Genomic DNA, 14,197 nt, shown 5'->3' with positions numbered 1-14,197 from the left:
TATTTATTTTGGACATTTGCTAGAGGATGGGGGAACCCCAATAGATAAATAGAATGAGCCTCACATTTTTCTCAACATGGTTGGCCTGCAATATATTGTTTTTGGTTCCCCCCCCCCAATTATTTGCCAACGAATTTAAGTCACTTCCTGCCCTGCTGGTAAAAAGTTAACCAGAACTTAACCAGATTCAACTTTACCAGACCCTGAAGGCAATTGCCCAACGCGACTGCAGTGCAATCTATATCAGTTTCAAAATGGAAGTAAACAAAGCGAAGCTAAAACACTGGATACATTTCATTTATCCGCTACCTACTCTTGTGCAACATTTTGATTTAAAAACAAAAAATGGAAAAAAGTTTGAATAAAGCTCACTCCACCTGCTCCCGATCACTACTTGCATCCAGTTCAGGACTCTTGTACTCACCTACCAATGCCTTGACCAGACAGCACCCAGTTACCTCCAGACACTTCTCTCTCTACACCTCCACTCGACCTCTCTGCTCTGCCTGCACCAGAAGACTGGCTGCACCTCCTCTACGCTCCCCTGCCTCCAGAGCCCGCTCCCGCTCCTTCTCCACCCTTGTCTGTGGAACTTACACTTATCTGCTCCCTATTTTACTGTATTTAATCCTGCACTTCACCCAGTCTGTAGTAGTTTGTAACTATCAACACTGTTATCTGCTCTTGAACTGCCCCTATATCAAACTGTACTGTGTTTTGTATTTGCTCTTATTAGGACTGAAGCCATTGTATTTTGTATCTTATAATTGTACTGTAATTCTTGATATGTATTTTTTGTATACAACTGTAAGTCACCCTGGGTAAGGGTGCCTGCTAAGAAAAAAAAAAACACTTGCACCCATGAACATTTACATATCGGTGTCTCTCGAGAGAATATATCATTGTTTAATAATATATCCGGACACATATTATTCTTTATTAAAAATGTCATACTATTAGAAGTTTTGAAAGAGCTTTCATATTTGACTTTGGAGAGATGTGAAGGCTCTGTTCATGGAGTGTGGCAGGAGCACTGGGGTGTGCCACTAGGGTTGTATAATAGAGCTTGCAGTAAAAGGACAAGCTCAAAATGCTAAGCAATGGGAGTCTTTTTTCCATGTCCTGTAGCTGAATGATCAGGTGTTCTGAAGAGCGTTGTTACTCCTCTGATGTGACGACTTGTCTCAGAGAGACGTCGCGTCGTCCAGGCGCTGTGTGTCTGCGGAGAATCGGGAGAGTCCGTCCAAGCTGCTCTCTGCAATTCCTGTCCTGCGCTACAGCTCATGTGAGTGTGGACAGGCTGTCCCCCATTGAATGAAGAGAAATGGGAAGAAATTGACAGTTATATGTTTGTTCTAATTTTTTACACAATGCTTTTGGGAAGTATGTCTGATTCAACATTGATGGATCAAACTATACATACTTATTTGTGTTTTTATTCCGATTAATGTTTTTTTTTTTTTAAACGATGTGCTATTAAACTGCACTGACATACCTGGTGGGAAATGCATTTTGAAAAATATTTGATCTGCCCCGGATGAGAAGTTAAGGATGCTTTTTCTCTGAAAAATATTAAGAGTATTTCTATTATTCCACGTCATACACAAAAGACAAAGTTATCTTATGTTGAATACATTTGACTCTGTCCTCCACTTTTAAAGACACCCCGACATTTTAATAGATCTGACCTTTATAAAGTGTTCTGACAAATGTGATCATAACACAGAACATTTTTTTTTTTTTTTTTTTTTTTTTTTTGTTAAGGAACTTATGCTGATGCAAATATTTTCTTTATGTAACAGGTAAAACAAACCGGTACTGGTAATCATTTTGTATCATTTTTGTTTTAATTTTAGAGGAAACAGGAGCGAAATCTTTCCCAATCTAAAATATACTTCATATTTTTAGCTGTTCGATGGCAGTATAGGTTGGTTGGAAGTGACCTTCTTTTTAATTTCTACTTGACATGGAGCAGAGTGGCGCAGCGGAAGCGTGCTGGGCCCAGAGGCCGATGGATCGAAACCATCCTCTGCTAAAGTCTATTTGGTTCAAATATTTCATTTACAGTATGTAGTATGGTCTTTTCCTTTATAAAGGCAAAAACAAATGCTCTGTACATGCCTGTTATGAATAGATTTCCATATCAAATTTAAATAAATAAATACAGGGTCAACTCAGAAACATATTGTGCTGTATTTAATAAAACCTTTACATTTTCCAACTTGGTTTGTTTTATCCACTGTCAATTGGATGTTGCTTTGGTCAGGCATTGCATCAGCCATGCCTCAATGCATGTTATAAGAATAACCTTCCTAGCACCCCCTTCCTGGATCATACAGGTAAGAAAGTGCACTGCTCTGCCAAATGCAGTGGCTATAACTTTTATACCACAGGGGTCAGTGTTTTCATTCACAGTAACAGGGCCTCATTCTCGCAGACCATCGATCCAGACCTGATAGGAGGCAGCCCCAGCTCTCTCAGGTGTCTCCAGCCCTCGAGGAAGGTGGGGGACAGTCTGTGCGTGTGAGTGTAGTAAAGGAGGGTCCTGGCTAGCTGAGGTTCTTCTCTGCACCTGCACACACACACACACACACATCAAAGGTCGTTGTTCCAGTCATATCCTTGCTTATTGCATTCAGCCAGTTACACCTCTGGTTCTAAAGCCACACGAGGACTCTCAAACAAAAAGGCACCAGGATGTGATGATTGAAACAGAAAATTATATGGGATAAAGGGATTTGAAAGACTACATGAGCTGAGATAACGCTGATATGTCTACCAAGCTGCTCTATAACTGCAAGTATAAATCGGTCTGTTTGAAAAAATACATTTTGAACCTAATTTTCAATAATAATAATAATAATAATAATAATAATAATAATAATAACAATAATAATTTTAATGTATGAAATTAGAGCAAACATTTTCTTTTTAGTAATAACCAATATTCTGGTAATTAAGCTTTTCTTGCAGGATTAGAGCACGTCACACTAATGTTCAGCAGATGGCAGTATTGTCTTAGAAACAGGCTACTAAATATGCAGCAAGAAAAGGCTTCCCTTTGTTACTGCGCAAAGCAACTGTTACCTGATTTAAGGAAAGAAATACATAATCCAAGTGGAGCGCTGTCTTTTCCACAATTTGTAATTCTTTCGGAGGCTCATTTGGAGAAGGCAAAGAGACGTTCTCTCCTCCTGCCCTGCCTCTTTTTTGATACTTTTGATACACGCTGATTTTACCATGTACACGAGGACGGTAATTTCAGTTGCTCCACTATTTTTATCACGTCTTACAATGCTTGCTTGTAGTTATGCTGTACCAGGCACCCTGTTCAATGCATTTAACATACCTGCCTATTATAAGGGACATGTTCCAATTAAAAATAATTAAGAAATGCATGAAACCTTCATTGATACATTGGACATCATGGTGGGCAGAATCCAGTTTCACATATTAATTTCTTAACTACCTTTACTCGTAATTTATCCTTTAATAAGTATAAACAAAGCTGCAGTGTGGAAGATGCTGACCGTTTGAGCAGCTGCCGGTCAGCCTGGTGGTTGAAGCTGAGGTACCCCAAAGCGATGGCGGCCGAACCCTGGACCTGCTCCCCTGAGCTGGACAGCAGGCCACACAGCAGGGACACTGTGTCGATGGAGACGATTGCAGCTGGGATTCCTGGACACAAAACACACAGACAAACCAACCAAACTCGACTCAACTCTCAACAGAGCACAGACGGGCTTTTTAACGGGTGTACACATTTATATCAGAAGAGATCACATGTAATGTTGTGCTATTCTTAAAGGACCTCAAATCAATACTTAAATAGCTTCAAATTGCAATTACCTAGGTTTTTTTGGACTGTTTTTCTACCTGTTTGTGATGTTTGAAATCATTCTAAGTAGCTCTTATTGCAATTGCTCAAATATTGTGCCTGTGGTGCTTTGACTATGAGATTAACCAATATTATTTTGCTCTTAGAGCCATGCTGTTCCCAGTTTACTGCACCAGCTCGTGTGCGTGCCAGGCGCCCCACGCAGTCTGCTGCCAGTGCCAGGATGGGTTTGGACTGAGAGTGTTCCAGGGTGCCCACGATGGTTTGAATCGCCAGGGCACATGCTGAAGCAGGTTGCTTGTCAGGGATAATTCGAGACAGAACCACACACTTAAAAAGAAAGAGGAAAAGGGTCAAGCGATATCTCTGCTATACCATCATGCACTGAAATACAAGAAGGAGCCTCTCAACCTGCTGAACCGTATTTCAGAAATGATGAATCAGAATGAATCGCACAAACACGTTTCTTTCAAAACTGCACAACATGCAAGATTTAACATCTTATTTTGTTAGCTACAATCGATTTAACATCAGAAAACATAGAAGGAATTACATAGCTGAACAAAGAAGACCAACAATTATCATTAGTTTGGAAAAGGTATTTCCTTTTAGAAAGTAAGTTGTGTGAACTTGAGCTAAAGCAGCTTGTGTTAGTTTGACCTGGGTCTGGTTCACAGACCCCTTTTAAGCAGACCGCTCTTTAAAGCCTCTGCATGCATCCCTATTATTGATCAACAAAATAATATCTTGCTATATCTGTTGAAAACAACAGATTTTTGCCCCTTATCGATTTTATAACAACAAAGCCACTTCCACGGTCTCTTTGCATTAATAATTCACCAGAGATTGAGTTTCTCTGAGCCTGGAACAGAGCACCTTACCAATGTATTGCCTTTTTGTACAACGACAGACAGTTTTGTGTTAACAAGAAAAAAAAAAAAAAAACGTTGCAGTTTCTAAAAATAGGAAACTATTCCTAGGCAGCATTATTCTGAGCAAATCAACATCAATAAATGTGGCTGGGATTTGATTTCAGTTGCACAGAATAAAATGCAAAACACCAGTAATGTCCATATGACCTCCCAACACGAACTGGGACTGGTTCTGTGAAAGGTGTCAGGACTGAATATTACAATATTATTTCTGGTATTCAAATAGTCACATCACTTAGAAATATGAGCAGTCTAGAATTAATTAGCAGGCTAATTTACTGGCATTCAACTCCACAACTACAATAAAATAATAAATAAAAAAATTTAATGTGTGCACATATGAACAAAGTAAATTTTAGTTCACTACAGCAGATTTCAGTTCGTTACAAGATCTAGCTTCTCAGTGGCTGAGAATTAGGTGATTTGGGATAAAGGGATGGTGGATAGAAGGGAGATGGTATTAGGAATAAATTGAGCTGGTATGGCTAAATCAGACAGTCAACTACCTTGAAGGCTTCAGTTGACTATATCGTGTTTACTGGTACCAATTTACTACTCCTGTTGCAAACAGCCATTGCTTGAATTTGCATGGATTATCTTAATGGTGTGTATCTAAGAATAGCTGCATCTTGGGTCCCTGGTTGAACTTTCTCAGTAACAACATGAATATTCATCGACTTGGCATTGCGATGTGCATTAAAATGTAAATGTGCAGGCCTGGCTACAGCTAGCTCACCTGGAAGGCTGCATTGAGCTGGTAGTGCGGGTCAGCACAGAGCAGGAAGGGCTGAAAGTTGTGCCAGCGCACACCCCCGGACTCTGCGATCGCCCGCTGCCGGGTTATGCTGTTGAAGGCGAAGGTCGCTATGGCGATGCCAGCGAGCAGGCGCACCTCGGACTGGATGGAGTACAGCAGTCGCAGGACATGCCCATAGCTGAAGTCTGGGTGACTGTGAAGCAGTTCTGCGGTTTCACTGTTGCCTGGCAGTGCAAAGAAGGGATATAAATCAGCACTCTTTAAACTTGTGGAGCACAATGGAAAGGATCTGCCAGGCCTGGGATTCATGAAGGATAAAGTAGGTAAGCTGGGAATTCTACAGTCTTACACAAAGACTTCTTGTTAAGGATTTCATAGTGTTAGGAATGAGGTTTATAAAGTTTAAACTAACTGTAACCTTTACAGTTGCTGCCTGTTTCTTTCTTTTCTTTAAATTCATGTTTTCAAAGGCCCCTGGAGATTTTGCTCTGCATAGTCTGTTAATCCTTCCAAAAGATTCATTGTTGAGCAAGGGGGAAAATGTCACTTCATTAGAATTACAGAGTAACTAGCCCATACCATATTGTTTGCTTTGCTCCTGTGACCCATTTGTTTCTGAGATAAGATTTTAAACAAAAAACTGAACCAAATGTTGACACTGAACAACTTTTAATGCACAGCCTTTTTGATCTGTATTTTATTTCCCAATTATATTCTGTTTTCCCTCCAGGAACATTGCTTTACTAAATAAAAACAGTGCACGCACTCATAAGGCTTTTAAAAGATTATGTACTGAAAAAAAAAAAAAAATATATATATATATATATATATATATATATGTTTATATATATATATAATATATATATATATATATATATATATAATTGATAAACCTCTTCACGTAGCATAAGGCACCAATGGAAAAGATCTGGAACATTAAATAAAAATGGCTTTAAAAAGTCCTAAATTGAAGGCCAGCAATACGAAGTTAGTTACCATATATAGATTTCCATTTCTGTCGCTAGGGAGATGGTTCCTACAGTAGAAAGCGTGGGAAGATGTGTGAGAGTTCACGGCAAGCAATAACAGCCTTGATTATCAATGATTCCCAGGATCTTTTCTGCTGAGGGACTGGAGTTATTTTCATGGTGAAATATGTAAGCTTTGATTTTTACAAGGGAAGTTAATAACGATGTGCACACAGGCAGACCGAGACCGCTATAGATACAGGAACCAGGAGGAGGAGAAACTGAAACATGTTGGCACATGCATGCAAACAAAGTCACTGACAGACTGTCCATCATGACTGAATACGTTTTGAAATGTAACCAAGCCAATAAACACTGCAGTCACAATGAAACAAAACATTACCACCTCTTTAGGAGATAAAAAAAAGGCACTATTGTATTATATTTTCCCCCAGGAATGCTCTGCTTTAATAAATAAGCACATACTCAAGGGTTTTAAAAGATCATGTACTGAAAACAAAGTATATATCTGAATATTACTCAGATATATGTTTAACATGGTGAAGGCTCATCCAGTTGTATTTTTTGTGTTCCATGCATCGGTTATCAACGATGTACATGACACGAGTCTTATAGGACTACAAGACGTACTACGAGATAGACAGACTACAATACTTTTTTTTAAAGTTTCATATGGTGTACAGATATCAGAGACACAAACTGATTTGTCAGTTCAACTCATCTTTTAGCTGGAAATAAACTGTGTGAACGTGGAGCAAATATTTAGATTTCATTAATACATTTCCTTTTTTGAATTGAATATTACTCCATGCATATTCCATTGACGGCATCAATTCCCCAAAATGCTTTTTCCCCAGCCAAAAATTTAAGACCACCCTAAATGGAAAAGCAAAGTGTAATCGCATAGTGATAGAAAGGTAGAACATTATAAAGACGATCTTTTTAAAGAATATTTAAAAAAAAAAACAGGGTAAACTATGGTAAATGCAAGGTATAACCATGGGAAAAGCATGGGAATATTGCAAGAATACTGTGGTAAGCTTTTATAAGGGACTACTGTGCTGCACCAATCATACTTTGCCAACCATTTGGTTTGCCATAAGCTGCAGTACATAATAACAAGAGAGAGGTTTGGCGTTTTCTTTGTAAGGCACTGTAGTGTTTAATGTCTAATCTATCACATCTATCCTCACCCAGCACGACAGCAGCGAGAGTGCAGGCCACCTCTCCTTGGAGCAGCTCGGAATGAGAGCCACCAGGAAGTTCATCCCTCGCGAGCCGGCCACCGACCTCTGGCACCCAGGATGTGGGGTGTAACCTGGAAAGGAACAGCAGGGTTCTTTACTGAAGAACACCAGACACACTGCTCTAGCTCAGGATACTGTTGGGGATGAAATCACAGCCAGGAATGAAATCAGAGAAATTAATTATGATTTGTCAAAACAGTGAAGTATGGCCCATGTAATACACAGAGAGAAAGAATTGTACTGTATAGGGTACTGTAGGATAGAAACTGAAGGCGCCATGCTGCTCTGACCTTGGGTCTGAAGCATAAAAATAGTATTGTCCACAGCTGCATGCTTATTAAGGCTTTCCCCATTCCCAAAATGTCACACTGTGTTATGTATGCACAATGTGTACAGGTTTGATACAGGCAGCTTTACTGCACGGTAACGACACTGTAGTTATTCCAGTTTTTCCAATCAAGCATTTCAAAGCATGCTTAATACATTTACTATGCATCGTGTGACTTGCACTTTATTAATGTGTAGTACACCTTAGAAAACTGGTAACAAGAGCAGTGTAGAGCAACAGGGTGTAGCAGGCATGCATGGGTGTAGGAAAGCAGTGCAGTGGTGAATACTCACACACCCCCAGGCAGAGGGGCCGCAGCGCCCGGACAGCCCCCAGGACGATTGCCTCCCTCTCGGAGCGCAGCAGGCGGACGAGTAGCTGGGGAACGCTGGCAGCCACCATGGCGCTGTACAGGACCCGCGGGCTCTGTACCAACACGCTGATCGCTGCCAGGCCTGTAAGCTGCAGCCTCTCCGACAGAGAGCATAGGAACTCCGTCAGCACGCTCACGCCTGGAGGTGCAGGACAGAGGCAGGGATCACTGCTATGCAACAAGCAGCTTTAATACATGCAGTGCTTGTCTAAAAACAATGGCAAGTACCCTGGACCTTCAAATTGTTTGATAGAAACTGGTTTGGTTTTGGTCTGGTGGTTGGGCAGCAGCCTGAACATCATCATCAGATTCTGCAAATAATTATTCCTACCCACCATAAAGAAACTAAAGAAAGAAAGGGCACTATTTATTTATTTATTTTTTACCCACAGCTGCCAAAATAAAAAAAGATGACACATATGCCATGCTGTTAAAATGCTCTATAACCTCAGAGATAACCTTTTGTATTACTGTTAGCATGTTTTTGAATATAGGGAAACAGCGTCACGCAGGTTTGAAGGAAGCAGTCAATACGGTCTTCTCTCTGCTGTAGAGCTAAGCATGCTCTCAAGGCTAACCAGTAAACATGAAATGATGTAACCAGATACTGCACCAGTGAAACCGCTAAATTAAAGTGCCGCTGTAAAGGTCACTTGTGTAAAATTGAAAAGACTCCTCTGCAATGCTGCAAGCTGAATACAAATAGAACCGTATATTATGTTTATGGGAAGGTTAAGTTGTTCCCAAAGAATCACTCACTTTGTGAGGGGGAGTGGAGAGCAGAGACTATTGTTTCAGGCAACAGCAACCGAGCCAGAGGTGTAAATCAGTCCTGAGCTTCTTGAACTTGAAGAGCAGACATTATTTAAGTGATTGTGCCTGTGTGACAAGGCTTCACAGATATGCCAGACCAGCACTAATGAACATTCGCTGGCATTTTATTTCTTTGCATCACAAATCACAGACAATCTAATGAGAAAACAAGACCTAAATCAGCTGCTGGTGCAAGTGTGTAAAACAGGCTGGTTGCAATAGTGCAAACTCTGTGAGGCTTACCCTTTACACAAGCCTGTGTTCCCAGCATCAGTACTGGTAATAAATATTGGTAATGATATAGCTGCAGGTAACACAGATATGTAATATGGCCAGTGCTTAATAAGTGTCCTTGACTGACAGTATCATAGAAAACAGCTGTCATGCTTGCTTGGCCACTATAAAACCATGTTTTACCTATCAGTGAGGCCATGCTTCTCTGGTTGTCTATGTCCTCTCCCGCCAGCACCCACAGCGTTTCCGCGACGACCTCCTGCACACTCTCGGTGTGACTCTTTGTCAGGAGATGCATGAGCGGCTTTACCCCCCCACACGCCAACACCCGCTTCTGAGCATGCTCATTCCCTTCTGCCAGGCTACACGGGAGGACAGAGCTTCCGTTAACAGAAAATACGGAACTGCTTTCCAATGACAGACACACATTCCATGGTAAATATGCCCAGTGAATAAATAAACTAAACTAAATGAAATATACCTGTGTACCTATGACCTTAAATAAATGAAAGACAGTACACATCACCAAACATTGAGGGCGCTGGCAGGTATAACTATAGTTAACCTGGAACTTTTTTAACCAGTAACAGGTAAGTATACTGCCTACTGAACCACCATCTCCCTACATCCTGTAAGCTTATCAATGCATCCCACCCTTTTAGCATAAACCTCTCTAGTATAACCCACGCAGAATCAGCCTCCTTCCGTTCTATAGAAATCATTGACTTTTATACTATTACATTTTTTGTGTGCTCAAATCCTGAAATCAGCTGTGCATGGTTTCAGTACAGTTACTATGAAGCCAGTTTTGAATGTTATCAAGAACACACATTGACATTACTTTTTAATGTTACTGCTATGATAAGCATGCCCCTTTGTATTGCCCTGTTACCTTGTAACCTACCCTTGTTGCCATAAGAACGAGCCTGGTGATAGCCTGCAATTATTTGCACTGGGCTAATTTACAGCCACTGTGTTTAAATATATAGTATAGTGGAGAGCAAACACACACAGAGGCCCGATAGAATAAACTAACTTCACTTTTCAACCTGTCAAACGTGGTTTACTGTGGAGTCCATGATTTGCCAGGAGTTTGAGGTTAATGCATAGGTTCATGTGTAAGAAGAAGGGACCAAATTTAGTTGCCTGTAAGCATGCTAAAAATCTGCACTGGATGAGAAAAGGGCAAATGTGCTCCTTTCAACAAACCATGTTTTATATCATTTTTCTACTTCTGAGCCACTGATTGCCTTCTGAAATCCTATCAGGATGTTGGCAGATTGAGGGAGTAAGAGTGGTTCTTCCTCATCCCCTGAACTTGCACCCTTTATGATTGACTGGTTAATGCAATGATGTTGTATTATATGTACCCCCACCCCTGTGTTGGCTTGCTTCCTGCCAATGGCTACCTGTGAATGGCTTGGATAGAGCTGAGCTGCACATCCCTGCTCTTCGCTTTGAGCAGCTGAATGAGCGGCACCTCGCCGTTTTCCTCGAGAAGAGCATTCTGATTGCTGGGGTGGTGCGCCACCATGCTTGACACTGCTTTACATAGAGCCATCAGGAGACCTTTCGAGTTCCCTACTTCAAGCAGACCCACCAATTGGGAGAAAAAGCCCTTCTGCTTCCCCATTGCATTTCGGCAGCTCTCACTGGCCTGGGCCATGGAGCACAAACTGTCCACCACCGGGATGAGAATAAAGGCCTCCTCTTTCCCTTCAGCAATGTTCGCACTGGCCAGCTGAAGCACCTCCAGGAGAGCAGACAGCGCGTCGGCAGAGAAAAGGGCCTCTGCGTATTTCTCTTCCACAGCAATTTCCTTTATCACCAATACCGCTCCACGGAAGAACATCTGGGATGCCTTGTGGAGTAAGGAGATCAAGGTAGGGAGACCCCTACTATTAAAGATCTGCTCCTTCACGCCTGGCTCCTCCAAGACATTGTTCAAGATGTTTAAGACCTGCTCCTTCACTTCTTGGACGTTTTTCTTTTTCAGAACATTGACGGCCACGGAAACCAAGCCACGTTCTATGAAGGGCAAGGCGTGGTCTTCCTTTCCCTCTCCCCTGCGGCTCAATGCCACGATCGCTTGTCCCGCACTGGTTGCCTCCTCATCTCTTTCTGAATCGAGGAATTTGATGAGCCTCTGGTACACGTCCAGCTTGGGGTTCTTCAGACCGATGAAATACTCAAGGAGGTCTAAATGCTGCATGGAAGCACTGACCTCCACCACTCCATGGCTCAGAGTACTGACGGCAGCCACGTCCGCTCCCAGGCTAACCAGGACCTTTATGGTCTGCAGGCTTGCACTGGAGACGGCGAGGAGCAGTGGCGTGGATCTCAGCCTGTCCCGGGTTGGCATCTCCAGCTGCTCAGCCCCAGAGGTCACGAAGCGCTCCACCGACTTGCAGTAATTCCGATAGGCTGCGTGATGGATAGGAGCCCACCCCTTGTCATCATACTGGTCCATGATACTTGAATAGCATGTACCTGTAATGACAGATTCTGTTACCTGTGGTCAACATGCACCTTTTATCACTACTGATTATATACCACCTTCTTTTCTGGGGTGTCCTATCATTGGTAACAGGGGTTATCTGAGAATTCGTCACCCTAGGGACATGCATTCGGTATAATTTAAACATTCTTCAAAATAAAGCATTACTGAAAATATTGTAGCATGACACACATAAATCTATGGGAAAACATTATACAAGTGTACTGTATACCACAGTAAACTATAATGTACTACATTGCATACTGTAGTGTACAGGTGGATATTAACTACATGGATTCTTCACTTCACTATCATATTCCAGCTTCCACCTTTGTTTTTTCTAGCAGAGTTTGAAGATTATATTCCTAACCTGGAGTCTTGTTTGGTTTACAAAGTGGAAAACAGGTTTTTAACTAAAACAACTTTTAGGGAAATTAAACAAACTAAAATGTAAACCACTGAAGGTATGTGAAAAGAAATTAAAAATATGAAGCAGTAAATAATTATATTTTAGTGCCACACTGCAAATGATTGTGGAACATTTAAAAAATACAATACAAACAACATTCTTTCCACTTCCGTTTAAGGGATTACATCGTTAATTCTGGAAAAGTTAGTGCTTTCAAATAAAACGTTCCTGAGTTGTTGATTGTTACAAATAACTAGCTAATCGATTTACTCGTACACACACACATAATATATATATGAATATATATATATTATATATATATATAGATATATATATAATATATAATATATATTCTGGAATATATATATTTTGTCTGTGGTAATGTAGACGATTGGCTTTACCTGCTGTAGTATTGATTCTGAACAGAACTGAATATAACAAATGACACTCACGGTTAGCTGTCCTCGGCTCTGTCTTCTCTGTTTCAAAACTATCCTCTCCATTAACAGGTTACAAGGGCTTGCTGTCTCTGCCGTGTGAAGTTCTCTTTAACAGAAACCCCAGCGTTAAGCCGCCTGCTGGTTAAAAGGTGTAGCAGCTACGACAAGTTGCATTTCTCAGCACAGGTGATGTGTACTGGGCAAAACACACGCAGATGCAGAACAGCGCAGCAATTGAGTCTTACGCAGTTAAATAGGTACAATAGTAGGCTTGGACCAACTGATCACTTTATTTCATATGGGATAAATTGGACATTGGATAAAACAAATAGTGTGATAATGTTTCTATTAATAATAGAAAATAATAACAGCAATAACAATGATTAGTTCATGTAATATAGTCTTTATCTAAAAAGAAACAGGAGCTAGGTTATCATCATCTAACACTGATTAATAAGAGTCTATTGACAAGGCTTGCCTGTAGTTGTTAGTTGTAGCCAGCAGATGGAGACATTGCACAAAGACTTGTCATCTGTATAAATTACTTTTGGGATGTCTATATATGGTCTTTCCTGGTGCGCAGATACGTCAGAACGGCAGGTACATCTCCCACAATACCCCCCGTCTGCGGATATGGACTTTAACAGTCCTTATTTGTTAACCGGTTGTCTGCATCTGCCATTGCTGACGATTTATCAAATAAATAGCAATAACTACACAGGTCAAATCAAACCCAACCGCGGCTGATCTGCAGTGTGACTGCAAGCACATGATGCCAGAGACAACAGTAGGATGAATGCAACTTTGCTAGAACTAACAAACACATGTAATATTCTTGGGTAGAGTACACCGCCAGGAATACAATGGATAGGGGAATTGGAATATTTCTTTTTCCAGTATTAAGAATTAACAAACGTTGCCATATACAACATCTGTAATACATAATATTGGGGTTATATTTCACTCAAATATTTCTCCAAGTCTCCAGTTTTTAAAGAAATTATATGAATTTCACTTACAGAAAAAAAAAATGCAGAGCTAACATTTTCCTTAGGCTTAGCGGCTAAAAGCATCCGCGATACGGACATGTAGTTTCATGTCTGGTATTCCCCATCACCGGGATAGCCCTACACTGAAAACCTTTCCAAAACAGTACCGGTGTAGTGTTAGATAGTGGTACATCGTCACAATGTGGTATGCGTACCAAAACTTGACCCATGTAATGTCAGCAAGCAACACACATTGCCACATTGAAAGTGGTACGTTGTCAGATTTTGGTACATGTGCAAACAATTGCGACCTGATAAGTGTTTTCGTATTGTCAAACAGAGGTACATTTT

At 40.9% G+C, this 14,197-nt stretch overlaps 1 protein-coding gene across 2 annotated transcripts; it reads right to left on the bottom strand.

Annotated features, from left to right (window-relative positions):
• Window positions 1-812: 812 nt before the first annotated feature.
• LOC121296316 (ankyrin and armadillo repeat-containing protein-like) lies at window positions 813-12,974 on the bottom strand. 2 transcript variants are annotated; one of them, XM_041221732.1, is made up of 8 exons: window positions 8,385-8,861; window positions 7,710-7,834; window positions 5,507-5,751; window positions 4,012-4,168; window positions 3,531-3,678; window positions 2,453-2,572; window positions 1,496-1,562; window positions 813-1,300 (listed from the first exon to the last, which is right to left on the bottom strand). In XM_041221732.1, the coding sequence occupies exons 1-8, from the start codon at window positions 8,576-8,578 to the stop codon at window positions 1,094-1,096; spliced, it is 1,263 nt and encodes a 420-aa protein (XP_041077666.1). In that variant the 5' UTR covers window positions 8,579-8,861; the 3' UTR covers window positions 813-1,093. The 2 variants fall into 2 exon arrangements, with proteins under 2 accessions (XP_041077666.1, XP_041077664.1); XM_041221730.1 differs by lacking the exons at window positions 813-1,300; window positions 1,496-1,562; window positions 2,453-2,572; window positions 3,531-3,678; window positions 4,012-4,168 and adding exons at window positions 9,695-9,873; window positions 10,921-12,001; window positions 12,870-12,974 and having other exon boundaries at window positions 5,541-5,751; window positions 8,385-8,603.
• Between the last annotated feature and the right edge of the window lie 1,223 nt (window positions 12,975-14,197).

The sequence above is a fragment of the Polyodon spathula genome, chromosome 21, assembly GCF_017654505.1.
Source record: "Polyodon spathula isolate WHYD16114869_AA chromosome 21, ASM1765450v1, whole genome shotgun sequence".
Taxonomy (NCBI): Eukaryota; Metazoa; Chordata; class Actinopteri; order Acipenseriformes; family Polyodontidae; genus Polyodon; species Polyodon spathula.
The sequence above is the reverse complement of the archived record's forward strand: the minus strand, read 5'-3'. Positions and strand labels throughout refer to the sequence as shown.

Bases quoted from the DNA above. Each gene is read 5' to 3' on its own strand.
- LOC121296316 (XM_041221730.1), bottom strand. From the start codon at position 11,981: ATGGACCAGTATGATGACAAGGGGTGGGCTCCTATCCATCACGCAGCC. The intron at 9,874-10,920 runs GTAGCCATTGGC...CCTCCCGTGTAG, and splicing joins TCTATCCAAGCCATTCACAG to CCTGGCAGAAGGGAATGAGC. The intron at 7,835-8,384 runs GTGAGTATTCAC...GTTCCTTTCCAG, and splicing joins GCCCCTCTGCCTGGGGGTGT to GTTACACCCCACATCCTGGG.